The sequence below is a fragment of the Palaemon carinicauda genome, chromosome 6 (genome assembly GCF_036898095.1).
Source record: "Palaemon carinicauda isolate YSFRI2023 chromosome 6, ASM3689809v2, whole genome shotgun sequence".
NCBI classification, from domain to species: Eukaryota; Metazoa; Arthropoda; class Malacostraca; order Decapoda; family Palaemonidae; genus Palaemon; species Palaemon carinicauda.
In genome coordinates, this window is record NC_090730.1 from 90,529,168 (window position 1) to 90,544,629 (window position 15,462).

General features: G+C 48.8%; 1 protein-coding gene across 1 annotated transcript in view; it reads left to right on the forward strand.

Annotated features, from left to right (window-relative positions):
- The window catches only part of LOC137643144 (CWF19-like protein 2), a 210,608-nt gene that overhangs the window by 17,100 nt on the left and 178,046 nt on the right, over positions 1-15,462 (forward strand). The window contains exon 2 of the mRNA XM_068375995.1: positions 13,263-13,457. Within this exon, the coding sequence (XP_068232096.1) occupies positions 13,263-13,457 (195 nt within the window). The remainder of the gene's footprint in view (positions 1-13,262; positions 13,458-15,462) is intronic.

Below are 15,462 nucleotides of genomic sequence, written 5' to 3' on the forward strand. Positions count from 1 at the left end.
ACCTTGCTCAAGGGGCTGAGCTGTTACTTCTCGGACCATAGTTTTTGTGCGATTATGCTCTTGGTGCTGAGCGATCTCTCTTGCAGCTACGCTCAAGGGGCTGAGCAGCTGCAGGAGCGTCTCTTCGGAGGTTGGCTCCTAGGTCACTGGCTGACCCTTCGGCCCTTGGGCCCCATCTTCAGTCTCTTCTACGAAGTTTTCCTCTCTCGTTCGCGGGAGAGGACACTCATAGAGACTCCTCTTCGGAGGACTCCTTCTGCTGTTGTTGCTGAAGGCTCAGTCCCCTTCGGGGGACAGCTGAGCCCTACAGTCTCTCCTGCGAGTGTTTCTTCCCCGAGGGGGAAGTTCACCACAGACTCCTCTTCGGAGGTCTCCTTCTGCTGTTGTTGCTGAGGGCTCAGTCCCCTTCGGGGGCAGCTGATGCCACGGTCTCTCCTGCGAGTGCTTCTCCCCCTTGGGGGAGTTCACTACAGAGACTCCTCTTCGGAGGTCTGATGATGGTGCTCCTGCCTGTGGTCGTCTTCATCGTCACCCTCCTGCCAGACCTTCTCCTTGGAGTCTCGCCATAGATCTCCTGATCACCAGCGCTCACCTGCGCGCCAGCACTCACCTGTGCGCCGGCGCTCACCTGCGCCTCGGAGTCCTTCTGTGTGCCAGCCCTCTTCTGCGCCTCGGAGTCCTTCTGTGCGCCAGCCCTCTTCAGCTCGCCAGCGCACTTCTGGACGCCCTTTCCGGCTACGCGCCTTGGGCGCCAACGGTCTCCTGTACGCCCACGATCACCTGCGCGCCAGCACACATCTGCGCTCCCTTTTCTATGTGCGCAATGCGCGCCATCGTTCGCCCTCGCGCCCACGATCTTTGGATCTAGGCACAGGCAAGGAGATTGTTCCTTCTTTTTACACCTTCGTTCGCCTTCTCGCCAGCGCACATCTGCTCGCCCTTTTTCTGATGTGCGCAAGGCGCACCAGCGTTCTCCACGAGCTTACAGATGTGGGTGGAGGCGAAGTCTTGATTCCTTCACCTCCTCGCCGACTATCTTCTGTGCTCTAGATTTGACCGAGTCTCTGAGCGCCCGCGCGCCCACGAGAAGTTTTCTGTACTCGACCACGAGCGTTCGCTATTTTGCGCAACATCACCATCTGGTTCTGCCCCTCGCTGATCTTCCGGCCGCGCAACCACGCTCCATCAATCTCCTACGCGCCGGCGATCTCCTAGCGATCGCGCGCGATTCTTCGAATGCCCGCTAGCGTTTTTAACGTGCCAACGCGCCCACGCTTCAGATCGCTTTACGCGACCACGCGTTGGCTCTCCTGTACGCGTTCGGTCACTACGCACCATCGCTCGCCAATGCGCCATCGCTCGCCAATGCGCCATCGCTCGCCAGCGCGCCAGCGCTCACCGACGCGCCATCTCCCGCAATGAACCATCGCTCGCCAGCACGCCATCGCTCACCGACGCGCCATCTCCCGCAATGAACCATCGCTCGCCAATCGCGCCAACGCGCCATCGCTCACTTACGCGTTTTTCGGTCTTCCGACCGCGCCCTCGCGTCCTCACTTGCATGCGCACACATGTTCGCCCACACGCGAACCAACGATTGTACCATCGCGCGAGTGCCAAGGGCGATTTCGACCGCGATTCCCGTCGGGTTTTCGCAACACGGGCAACCTGGCGAGTGTTTCTGGAGCGCGTACTTTCAGATCATCATAGTCACGTTCTTCACCTCGTAAGCACAGAGCATGACATGTATAAGCCATGAAGAATCTTTAGAAGAGTCTGGGTAACATTCTTCTCCCTCTTCAGGCAGGCCCCATCATCCCTCTCCTCAGGATCGCCCAATTCCCTTCCCTCCAACGGTGGCTGCTGACACTGCCTCTGTCAGTCGTCAACAACGGTAATACTTCGAGATCATGGGGTAGCCTGATTTAGCTCTTCCTCTCCACCATTCCGTGCAACGGAGCTTCCGGGGTTTTTCCCTCTAGAAACTCTCCGCCGGGCAGTTGACATTTTCATCTTCGGGAATCTTGAACCAGGAGGAAGCCGCGAAGGGTGCCAGGCAGGCCACCTCGTGGCTGATCGTTGAGCTTGAGTCTCTGGCCATCCGGTCACGACCCGAGGTTTTATACAAGGTAGCTCCGGGAAGGTTATGGAACTTCCCTCCTCTCGGACACATGCACCTTTCGTTTCCCGACACCATGTGTCGAACTTGGGGACAAACTCGATGTTGAAGCATTGAGATGCAGTGACCGAGAGGCTTTCTCTCGTTGGTCCCTACCGTGGATTTCGGCAACCCAGACTCTCTCTTCCATTCTTGGAAGGGGCTTGTTCCTCCAAGGCGCTTATTTCCAGTCCCTACAAGCCTCCAGTGCCTCAACTTCTACAGCCTCGTTCAGCCTAGGACATCAGAACTGGCACGGGCAGCTAGACAAGGTGTCTATGCAGCCTCCCCCCTCCTGTCAGGGACGAAGGGCAAGGAGCCCTCCTGGGAGGGCAATAATCTTAGAGGGGGCGGCCTAGGCCGCAAAAGCTAGGATTGGCAACCCCTACCTGCATCCCCCCAGTGGGGGGGATGCCTGGATTTGCGCCTTCAAGTGGCGGCAACTCGGGCTCGATTCCTGAACGATCTCCATGATCAGCCAGGGGTTTCGTGTCCCGTTTCGTAGCATCTCTTCCTCCCCTGTCAGCGAATCCGGTGTCGCTGAGCCCCTATGCCATGGGATTGGCAAAGGGGCTAGCCCCTCGGGCAGAGGGCGAGACCATGCTCTAGAAGGATGCTCTCCAAGGTTCTTCAAACGACTCTTTCTTGTAAGAAGCGCCTGAAGGCTGGCGACCCGCCATCGTCCTCTTAGCCCTGAACAAGTTTGTCGTACAAACTTCGGTCAGTATGATACAACAGTTTCGATCAGACTTGTAGGGAAACCACAAGACTTCACGTGCATACTGGATCTGAGAGACAGGTACTTCCAGATCCCAGTCCATCCATCTTTACAGGAAGTACTTGGAATTCAGCCTAGGCAACAGATATACCAGTTCAAGGTGCGGTGCTTCGATCTTTCCTCAGCTCCGCAGGCATTCACCAGGAAGTTCATCCCGAACTCTCATGTCCACACAGGAGCGGCATCCGCCTCCTTCGCTTTCTGGATGACTGGTTACCCGGCGGTTTCGGTATCGACCCTTCTTCGACGCCGAGACAAGCCTCTGGACTTTGCCAAGATCTAAGGATCATGGTAAATCTCGAGAAATTTTCTCGTTTCCATCGCAATAACTGGTATATCTAGGCTTAATTTTAGTCTCCGATCTCTGTTAAGCCTTCCCTTCAGATGACAGGATAACAAGGCAGAGGAGAGTAGGAGAACCTTTCCTCAGGCGAGGGGAGTCTCCAGCCCTTTTCTGGTTACGCCTCCTAGGTCACCTTCCTCCTTGACCCCTCTAGTCCCTAACAATCGCCTCGGAATGAGTCTCCTGCTTTGGCGACTCAAGTCCTGGTGGAATCAAGACCACGATTCCCCAGACATTCTGGTCCTATGGGACCTGCCGAACGAGGGATCCTGCAGTGGTGGTTGACCTACGAAGCTTTTGCAAGAGAGTGGATCTTCTCGTCCCTCCTCTGCATTTGATGCTGTCCTCGGACGCGTCAAAAAAGGGGGGGAGGGGGGGCACGTTCGGAACCAAAGGATCTCAAGCCTATGGCCAGAGCTAGAAGGGTACCTCCACATCAATTGGCTAGGGACGAAGGCCATATTCTGGCCGTCAACAGTCCCAACAGGCCCCGGCGAGTCACTCCGTGAACGACAACACCACGGTAGTTGCTTTTCATCAAGCGGGGAGGTACTTTTTCATAAATCTCCCCTCCTACAGAAGAGATACTGAGGTGAGCCGAAGTCCGCTCAATACCTCTATCGGCTCGCTTCATTCCGGACGAGGAATGTGCTCTCCGACTGTCGGAACAGGGCATCGCAAGTAGAGAGTACCGAGTGGTCTTTGGAACCCCCAGGAGCCAGCAAGCTCGGACCTTGTGGTCCTGTTCGCGAAGACCGTGAATTTAAAGCTGTCGCTGTTCTTCTCCCCAGCCCCGGACCCCAAGGCACCCTGCCGAGATGTCTTCCCACATCGGTGGGACAACATCAACATCTACGCCTTGCCACCGTTGGGTCTGTGGGGAAAGGGGGCTCAACAAGACCAGACTTTCGGTCAACCTGTTGGTGACTCTGATAGCTCCGCTACGGCATCAGGCAGAGTGGTTTTCGAACCTTCTGCATCCCTTGATGGAGCTCCCGAGAGAGTTTTCCCCACGACAAGAGCTATAGCAACCACACCACTACATTTACCACAAGCTGTAGCTCCGCTTCGGCTCCATGCCTGGAGTCCATCCAGCATCTCCTCACTGAGAGAGGCGTTCCGCGACAGGTCGCGGAGCGGATGTCTTGACACCTGCGAAGTCATCCGCAGGGGTCCACCAGGCGAGGTGTAGAGTCTTCTGTGGTTGGTGTCGTGGGAGAGGTATCTCTCCCCTCGATGCCACTATTCCAGCGTTAGCGGAGTTATTGTCCAGCTGCGGGAGGAATTGTGCCTTTTGCTCTCGGCGGTAATGCCTATTGCTCAGCCTCAAGCCTGGCCTTCAGGCTCCAAAGTTAGACAATTCCTCCTCGCTGGATCTTTCTTCGCTCATACGAAGGTACGAACTTACCTGCACCCAGTCGGAAGTGACACCTCCTCCATGGTACATGGCTCGGGTTCTTAGGGATCTTAATGCTTCTCCCTGTGAACCAGTACGCTAGTCATCTGACAGGCACCTGACTTAGAAGACGGTGCTCCGGCTCGCTCTGGCTTCGGCCAAGTGTATCAGCGTACTTCATGGTCTCTCGTACGACTTCGCCCATTCAAGAGGATAGGGAGAGGTAACGTTCGGGTTCGTCCCTGAGTCGGTTTCTAGACTCAAGATCTTGGAGTCCCAAACCTTCGGTTCGACTCCTTCAGGATTTCGAGTCTCCGTTCTTTAACAGATGACCCAGGCCTTCTCCCACTATGCCCAGCAAGGAGTCGGAGGTGTTACCTTAAAGAACAGCTGCAGTTCGTCCTCACGTGCAGCCCTATTTGGGAGCACAGGAAGGACAAAGAGGAGGGTCACCAGGAATACCTTTGCAGCCTGGATTCTAGGACCATCCATCTCGCCCTGAATCCAGACCCTCCTCCGTCATGTAGCCTTAGAGCACACGATGTCAGAGGCATCGCAACGTCTCTAAGAAGACTACTCTGTGACGCAGGTGCTACAAACTGGAGTCTGGAAGCGTCGGACGACCTTCACAGCTCACTACCTGCAGGACGTGACCCACAGGAGCCTCGATACGTTTTTCTATCGGCCTGTGGTGGCTACACAACAGCTGGTTTAACCTCAGGCTCCTTAATGGACAGGTAGCAGAAGGTTGGGGGCATTGTTACCCAGTGTCAGACTGCATGATTGAAAGAGGTATGTCTGGCCCTTACTTCTTTCTTCATCCTCCCCTCTCTTGGGGAAAGCAGCATCCTAGGTTCTCTGCATAGCTGACCTCAAACCTCTGCAGGTAAACCATGCTTATTTGTGTTCCTAGTATTAAAATGATACTGTCGCGCCCCCCATACCCTGACGAGGTGGTATTGGGAAAGTCCTAGTCCAGAATTCCATCTAAAGGTCTTCAGGTCGACTGCCTAGGACAAGTCACGCTTCTTCCCTCCACACACAAGCTTATGTAGGCCGCACAGTCTTTGCGGAGCAAGGAACTTGCGAGGTGCAGGGACTTTTTCTCGAAGTGCTGCTCACTCTGATTCTGAGTCCCCGGGTAAAGCCAAAGCCAGTATGGCTGGGGACTTTCCACCCTTCCTAAGGGGTAAGTCACCCTATGTAAATAGCGTGGTTTGTATTTCAGTTACGGAACAAATGATAAATTCGGAGATAATTTTTATTTTTCCTAACCATACAAACCTTAGCTATTTACACATATTTGCCCGCCAGCCCTGTCCCCCAAGTCAAGTCCTACCTCTAAGCGAAGTGAATCAGTTCACCAGTGTGTGAGGGGGGAGGGTAGCTAGCTACCCCTCCCCTACCCCTGCTAACTAGTGCAGGGGTAGTTAACCCTCGTTTAAAATCTAATGGCGCCATTTCATCTACGCCGAAAGCAATACCCTATGTAAATAGCTAAGGTTTGTATTGTTAGGAAAAATACAAATTATCTCCGAATTTGTCATTTTTGGGTGAGGTAGCCATGTCCTGATGGACCCACCCTCTTTTTGACAAAAGGATAAAGAATCCTTCCCTATGGTACTGTATCTGCAACACCTACAAAGCTACGAAGAATGGCTTGGTGGCGCCTCGCGGTGGCGATTCGGCGCACTATTTACAGTACAGTAGGAGTGTCGAGAGCATCGCCTCTGACGACTCTCCTATATTCTTGCCACTTTTCCCTCTCGAAGTGAAAACGCTATTGGGGGTGTAGATAGCTACGAGATGTGTCAAGAATACGTCCTCTGATATACGCGATATCCCTTTTTATATTTTAAGGAATATTCACTCCAGGAGTTAGAATTTTGGATACCTTCGGTAAATTCTCTGGGATATATCACTGTAGTCAAATATACCTAGGAAGCTACTAATGAAGGAACTTCCATCAGGACGACACAGCTACCTCACCCAAAAATAGATTTTTCGCTTCGCTCAAAATCCGTTTTGTTATATAAATTATATTCTGTTAAAATGTTTAAATATAATGTCTTTTGTTACATATATTCTGTTAAAATGTTTAAATATAATGACTTTTCTTATATATATTCTGTTAAAATGTTTAAATATAATGACTTGTTCAAATTCCGTGTCACTTCACTCATGTAGGCCTATATACTGCGAATGATAACTTTAGCAATGTTACGCTATGTTACCAATGTCACGCAACGTTACCAACGTTGCAATGGCATTGTTAACGTTAGCAATGCTATGATAATATTAGCCTGTGTATTTTAAAGAATTTTTCGATATACCCTTTACACAATTTATAAAAAGCTACACATGGGTACAAAACCTAACAAACCCACCTAACTTAACCTAGAAGTTCTCAGGTCACAACCCCTATCCGGGGGCAAGCCCCCGGACCCCCTTCCCTGGTTACTACCCCTAGCCTGGGGCAAGCCCCGGACCTCCTTCCCTGGTTACTACGCCTAGCTGGGGGCAAGCCCCCGGACCCCCTTCCTAGGTCACAAACTTGAACTGGCAAGAGTTAATGTTGAGGTTCGCACTATACAAACATTAAAATTAAAGAAATGAATGACTTACTTTTATGATCGGTGTTTCTTCTTGGTTTTAGATACCTTAGTTTGGGTATTGCAGTAATATACGTGAATGTCTTTCCTGTACGTTAGGAAGGAACAACACTTGGGGCACTGTAAACGTTGAGGTACAATTATATTGTGTGTTTTAAGGAAATTATCAACATTGGATGTCGTATCAAAAAAATCACCATGAAATTTAGCAAATGCTTTTAAGTATGGAATACTGCAGCTGTTACAAGTTTCTATAACTTCCTCCATCAGAAAATACGAAAAAAAAGCTCACTTGAAATAACAAACACCTGACTAGAGACCACGTAAAGAGATAAGGGAACTAGGGAAGGGGGTAGGGAAATATTAACCCCCACCCCCTGTGCAAATTTTACATATGTATGGGTTCGTGATTGGTTAACGGGAAAACAATAGAGTTTAGAGAGTAAACATGAATGAACTGGAATGTGAAACTTGTCCAGAGCAAGTATTTATGCGAAATAGGGGCGTGACAAGGTAATAACAAAATGTATAAAAGTAGTATAGCAAGATAAAATGGAATGTATGATAAATAATTTTTAAATATAAAACTTACCCTCTGGTTATACAAGAATGGCTAGCGTCCCTGACGCCTCGGCAGGAAATTCAAAAATCCTGCGTGGCTAACGCAGATATGCCAGGTGTACACTAGTGCCCTCACGGTACAACAGGTGGAACTATACCAACCTCTTCAGATTTTTCCCTGGCGGCATGGCCGTCGGTTCTATTGGAAATTCACTCTCGCTTTTTACTCTGTTTGGACGTTATTTGGTGATGTATTAACGTTCTTTGAGTTTAGGCTTTCGCCTTTTTCTTTTATTTGAAATGTGATCACGTATTTATAACTTAAAAGGTTTATCGACCTATTTTAAACCTCACGAAAGCATAGGACGAAAGGTAAACATTTCGTCCATTGATGACGTCACAGCCTTATGTCGTAGGCTATAATTCCGACTTGATTTTACAAAGAGTTATAAGTGAATACTTTCTTTTGAAATATTAAGTTATAAATTTAATTAAAGGATTATTAATCTTAAGAAAATTTTATCCTTTTAATAGTTCTCTTGAGGTAATCTTCAATCTGTTTGCAAAGATTAACTAGCGTTCAGTTGTTACGCAGTTATCAGTATTGTTACAATATTGCAATATATCGTAGAGATTTTTATGAATAGTACATTCTTCTTACTTCTCAAGTTTTTTAGTTGTACTATATAAAAGGAACATTTTATTTTGAAATTATTTGATCCTGTCAGTATTTTTCCTTAGTCATAAATTAAAGGAAGTTAAATTTCACTTAATGTTTATACGAATCGATGTAGCACACGATTCTATGTATCGTTGTTTCCGTAGTGGAATACTAAGATTGTTTTTATATCAAGTGTAAATGTTCCAGTAAATACGAGTAATGATTCATCTCTTATTGGAATTCGTTAATATAAGGGTTTATTTTATTTTATAAATTTTATACCTACCAAGGTAATATTTAATATTTAATTTTTCGCTGCATTTATATGGGATTCAGTAATTTTTCATTCCCATTCGAACGATTGAGAGAATTGTGAGTCTCTCTCTAAACGAGTTCATTTCGTTTGAGAGAACGTATAATATGGCTTTCAAATGATTGTGAAACTTTCTTTTAACAAAGAATAGAATGAAAATTCTTAGTGTTGAATTACGCAGTGAATTTTATTCAGTGGAGAGTGCTTCTGTTCGGATCTGTTTTTATCCTAGTCTTAGACCTCTGTCAAGCTCCCGGGAGGCGAGAAGTTAATTCGAACGACGAAAGGAATCGAGAGAGTAGCTAGGCGCTACAGTCTTTTAAGACCCGAACAGAAGTCCTCTTGAGCGCCAGGCAGGCGCCAAGGCGCTCACCCTCGTTATAGATAGCGGGTCTTCTGAATGTTATTTAACTTTCATAACATATTTACGTTGGTGGTTTTATTTGAATATTCTTTTTGTCTTTATTTATAATAAAGATATCGGCGTCAATGACCTTAGATATTAGGATGCCAGAGAACTTCACCGGATCCTCAGGCAGCTCTACAAGATGCCTTTAAACATCCATTGGACAACCTGGACACCTACGCATTCTCCGCTTTCAGTCTGATGAGGAGACTTATCAACAAGGTAAGGGCATCGCAAGACCTCTCTATGATACTGATTGCTCTGCTGTGGCATTAAGCAGAATGGTACATAGACCCTCTACTTCTGCTCACAGAGGTACCGAGAGAGCTTCCTCTCTTTCTCAATCTTAAACAACCTCACACAGTGATATACCACAAGGCAGTCGCTCCTGTACGACTTTACGCCCGGGGGTTATCCAGCATCTTCTCTCGCAGAAAGGGTTTTCTCAAACAGTGGCGGAAAGGATGTCTGGAGACCCCTGCAAGTCGTCTATTGCCAAGCTTGAGTAAAGAGCTCAGGTTTGTATGGTTAGAAAAAATATTATTGTTCTGACACCTAATACAAAACCTTTCGCTCTTTACATGGAAATATACCTTCGACGAAGCTGAAATTAGCTATAAAACTTTTTAGAGGTAAACAACACCACCGTTAATTAACGGGAATTGGCGGATGGTAGATCACTCACACACTGCTGATATGACACCAGTTTTGAGTTTGGCTTGGTGGAGTGCAGATGTGTTATTTCTCTCCCCTGTTAACCTAATTTTCAAATTGGCTTATTACTTTCTTCTTTTGCTTTTTCAGGAGTGTTTGTGTTTTTGAGATCGCTGTTATGCGGGTTTGTCCTGCCGTTGAAGGCTGGCCTTCATGTTAGCCATGAAGACGGATCCCCATGCCTTTTGCATTGCTTGCCAACTTCATGTCTGCTCGCTGGGGTCTCCTTGTGGTAAGTGTCGGGAGTGGTCATCCTCCCAATGGGTGCAGTTCGGTAGGTGCTAGAAGGATAAGTCCAAAATGGATTTTTCCTCGAAGTCGAAGAAGTCCCAACTTCTAATTCCGTTGTCTGGTTCTCTCCCCGGTGACTGTTCGTTCGATCTCATCTGGAAGACGATTAAGCAAGAGTGGTGGCCATTTGACCCCAGACAACCCTCTGTTGCTGAGTACTATGTCGTTTCCCCTAGTGAAGCGGCAGCACCCTTGGTTGGAGAGAAGTCTCTCTCTATTGACCCTATGTGTCGACTTTTGTCTTCCTTAGTATCTCGTGTTCCCCCTCTAAGGAATGACTATTTGAGGTACTACAGTTAGGGGCACATCAGGAGCTCACATCTGTCTCCCCAATGGTTGACTATGGTCTTCCCCTTTGAGACTCTGGGGTGGGTGACCCTCCAAAGCTTATCATGCACTGCACTGCAGCACCTTTTGCTTCTGCTCTAGCACCCATCATTCATGCAGCTTTGGCATATGAACGAGAGCAATTGTGAACTGGTGCTCCTCTGAATAAATAGTTGGGTGATCTTTTCAAGGCAAATCCAGAAGCTGACTATCATCCGTCTTCGAAACTCGCTGATTGCGCTACGCACCCTCGGCCTGAGTCTGCTCAGCTCTGTGAGGTTCCGCAGCAGATGAAGCCCTTAGGTTTACCTGGTGTTGATCACCTCTCGTCTGCAAGCAAGGGCCTCTTCTCCTGAGTGTTTAACCTACCGGGCGTTAGGAAACGAATGCTAGATTTGTTTATGCCTCGTTCCAGCTCCTCGGAGCAGGACGACGATTATGTGCAGAAAGAGGGCTTTGCGTTTTGTGAGACCAGGTTCTTTGGGTACTGAATCTTGGGCTTCTTCTTCTTATAGGAAAGAGCCTGCTTTTCTTACTGTTCACCAGTTAACAATGAAACACCTTTTTCCTTACTTGCCACCATATGAGCACATAAAGCTACTCGTCAATCTCTTATGAGAATGCTGGCGTGAGATTGTGCTAGATCACATGCAGACCCTAGTTTGGGGAGAGAGAGTCGTGCATAGAGTTGTGCGCTCAACCACCGAGCGCTTGTAAGGTGGGTGGGTAATTTCCTCTCGCTGAGAAAGGTCTGCTCGTGACTTTGGTCATACATACACATTCTCAGTGAGTTTCTTGTTGCTGCTTCGGCAGCAGTTGTTTTCTCTACATCTTGAGTTACCTCGGTAGCGTGATCGCATTATCAGGTGTGAGCTACTTCGGTAGCTCGCCCGCAATTACCTGTTCACTCTGCCACAACAATACATGCGAGTTCTGTCAGACTTGCTACTTCCTTAGCTCTCCCACAAGCACCTGTTCGCAAGTGCTCACCTGTACATCCTACTTCGACAGTTTGTACATGCTTGCCAGTAAGCACTACTTTGGTGTTTTGTAAGCGCTTGTCCTTGCGGCAACCAGATCTCGCTAGCAAACACAAGTAAACAACTGCTTGTGCTTGTCTTACTCAGAGTTCGCCAAGATTAGATGTGCAACGTGCCCGCTCCCGCAGCACCTCAGCGGGCATTCCTTCGTACGGGTACGACTCCTCTCAGTTTGCCTAGTTGGTCCAGGTGGTTAAGCAATTTCATCTCAGTATCCTCCACGGGTACCCTTCATATCCCTCATGAGATGTCAGAGTCCTCTGGGATGTCACAAAAGTGGAGTGGGTTACAAAGTTCTCTTTGCAAGCTGCTTCGTGGTTGGACTTCTGGCTCAGCTCAGATGGATATCTCTTTCGCAATGAAGATTTTTCCACTGAACAGAAAATGGAGGCAATTTCGACCTTTTTGCTTTCTGGCGCCAGGACAAAAGAGTCTCTGGCTCACGGCATTGTCAACTAGTGGTCTAACTGAGTTTTGAAATGGTGTGACTTTGTCATTTCAAGATTCCAAAAGCATGAGCCAAGGAGAGAACTGATCAAGCTCCTCAACTTGCCAACTGAGGGTCCCTCCCTCTTTAACGTGGAGGACATCGATGCTGTTACTGAGCACTAAGGTTTCATACCCTTACTCTGCGGCACCACCTGTCCAGAGATTGCATGGTCTTTCTTAAGACATCATCCATTCAAAGGGATCCTAGATTTGAACCCCTCCAGATTGAGAGTTGCCATTCTGTAACCGATGACCCAGATCAACTATTACTTTGTCCTGTGAGGCCACAGGAGCTCTCCCACATTTCAACAAATTGTTAGTGAGTATGGTCAGGGTCATAGAGTCGGCAGGAATACCACTTATTCGTGGATTTAACTGGTCATTAATTGGGCCTTGAATCCAGACTCTTCCCCCACAAGATTGTAGACTCTTAGCTCATGATCTTAGGGGCATCGGTATGTCCCTAGCATTAAAAAAAAGAACTACTCTGTGGCACAAGTTCTTTAAGTGTTTTGAATTATGAGATTGCTCCTGGAACGGATTATATTTGTATACTGTACCGAGGGTCCACGTTACTTATTCCTGTTAGTTGGTATGTCTGTTGCTTTTTTATCCCTCGTTTGTGTGATCTTACATTGACGATAACAACGTGAACTAAGGAGTTGTTTTTCCCATAGACTTCTCTAGTGCTCCGTTGTGGGAACAGTCTGCTGCCGGCAGAGTGGGAAATAAAGTGCGCCGTCCTTCTCCTTTCCATCATTGGCTTGCCGACCCTGGAAAAGCTCTTAAGAACTTTGTCTCCATCACTGTGAGATCGTCGTGATCATGTTTACCTCATTGAAATTTTAATGTCCAATCCAGCTTTGCTGAAATCATACTCCTGTTAAAGAACTCGTTTGTATAGTAAGGAAAAATACAAATTACTTTAGGAAATTGGGATTTTTGTAAATCAGTCGTTTATACCAGTGAAACATGAAAATTAGTATAAACTCATTTTGTCTTGGAAAATTTTTTATGCAGTGCATATACAATTGTTGAAGAAAACTATACCTGGATATTAAGCTTTGTTATGCCTTTCTTTTGAAAGTTTTAGTTTTAGTTCCATTAGACTATAGTAGTGTATAAAATAGAATAGAAATGATATGTAAAGTTTAAACAAAGGTGTATTTGCAGGCCAAAAATAAATATGAAGCTCATAAATTGAAGGACCAAATAAGACGGCATAGAGGGGAACATGAGTGGATGTTGCCATCTGTTAAAGAAAAGATAGATTCTGAAGTTCAAGAGAAGAAGCATAGGAAGAAGAAGAAAAAGAAGGACAAGAAAAAGAAAAAGAAGTTAAAGGATAAAGATACTGATTCATCAACTGTAAGTTACATTTACTAGTGTTATTAATAGTAATGTATGATAACGCAGAATTGTTCCGTAACCGAAATACAAACCACGCTATTTATAGAGGGTTTACCTTTTAGCGCAGCTGAAATGACGAGCCAATAGTTTTAACGAGGGTTAATTACCCCCGCGCTAGTTAGCGGGGGGTGGGGAAGGGTAGCTTGCTACCCCTCCCCCCTCCACACACCGGTGACTTGCTTCACTTCACTTTTGGCTCGGCGGTGATCAGACGTGTCTGCTCATCGTCCTCGTGACAGCCTTTAATTTTCTGCATTTTCTTTTCAGCGTGTGTGTTGGTTGGAAGTTGACATTCATTATTATTTCTTTACATGCCCTGGAGTTGCCGGTCGTCCTTGTAGGACTTTTATGTCGGACGTAAATATGGATCCGCACACCCTCTGCCCTCAATGTCGGGGCCGACGGTGTGACCAGGAGAACATGTGCCATGAGTGCAGGGAGTGGTCTGCCTCCCAGTGGGAGAGGTTTGGCCGTCGGCGTAAGAAGAAGTCCAAGAGAGACCGTTCTCCTCCGGGGTTAGCCTTGAAGGAGGAAGGTTCTCGGGAATCTTCTTCCGCCGCCCAAACCTCCTCCGAAGCTCCCCCTCGTCCGCCTCCTAAGGAGAGTCGGCCGAGTGGAAGCGCAGGCCCTTGTTCTGTTTCCCGACCTTCGGTGGGGGGAGAGGGCGTCGCCTCCCATAGCGAGGCGGTTCCCCCTCCTCCTCCAGGGGAGGTTATTGATAATGCCTTAACCAGTGATGATCTTTTACAGATTTGGTCGTCCCTGGGGCTTAAGGGCTTGCCCTCCAGGGTCGCTCTTATTGACCTTGTCTCGTTGGGGGCCGCTGTTAAGCAGTCGCCGGCGGTAGCAGAGGTAGACCCTCTGTCTATTGTCGACGTCGTGGTGACAGAGGCCTCCGACGTGGCTGGGCAATCCGCCGCAGGTGCTGTTGCGGATGATGGTGCTAAAGGCTCTCCTCCCCCTTCCGTACTCCTCCCCCTTCCGTACATCCTTCGAAGGGGGAAGTGACTCCTTCGGTCTCTGCTGCTGCTCAGCTTCCTTCTGAGGGAAGTGCTTTGACGGAGACTCCCCTTCGGAGGACCGATGGTCCCGACGATCTTCCCCGAGGCCGCCTCCGCCGTAAGGCTCACCGTCCGCTACGCCACAAGGGCCTCCCTTCCCCTTACAGGGGGACTAAGAGGCGCCTTTTTGGGTCTTCATCCTCCGGGGGGGACTCTCCTCGTCAGCCTCAACCTACACCTCCGCCTTCCTTGAACCACTCTGCAGACCGCTCACCATCTCCTGCCAGATCTTCGCCTTCTGGAGAACTCGTCACCCGACGGGCAACGGTCCCTTCGGGGCTAAGGGATCCTTCCCTTCTGCGAGCAGTGCTAGCGCACAGGCGCTCTCCTGCTCGCCAAGACTCTCCTGCTCGCCGACTCTCACCTGCTCGTCGGCTCTCTCCTGATGTTCGCCCCCCTCGCCAGCGCTCTCCTGCTCGTCAGCTCTCTTCTGAGCGTCAGCGCTCATTTGAGGACCATCGCCCTGCGGTCTCTGACCACCTTTTAGTTCCTGCTGAGCTCCCTGCTCGCCATCTGCCTGGTCCTGTGGCTACGCAACATCGTGCTGCGCGTGTGTCAAAGACACATGTTCGCTAACGCGCCAGCGATCTTCCAGTTCCTGCTCGTGAACGCGCCGCGCCACCTGTCCTTTCACATGACACGCGTCGACCTTCTGCTCGCCAGCGATCTCCAGCTCGCCAGCGATCACCTACGCGCCAGCGATTACCTCCTCGCCAGCGTTCACCTGCTTGCCAGCGCGCACAGGCTATCTTAGTATCGCCTATTCAACAGCGACAGCTAGCGCGCCAACGTTCTCCAATGCTCCTGAAGGAACATGGTTCGCCAGCTTCTAGCTCGCCATCACGCGATCGCCCTCCTGCGCATGCTGCTCGCCATCGCTCGCCATTGCACGATCGCCCTCC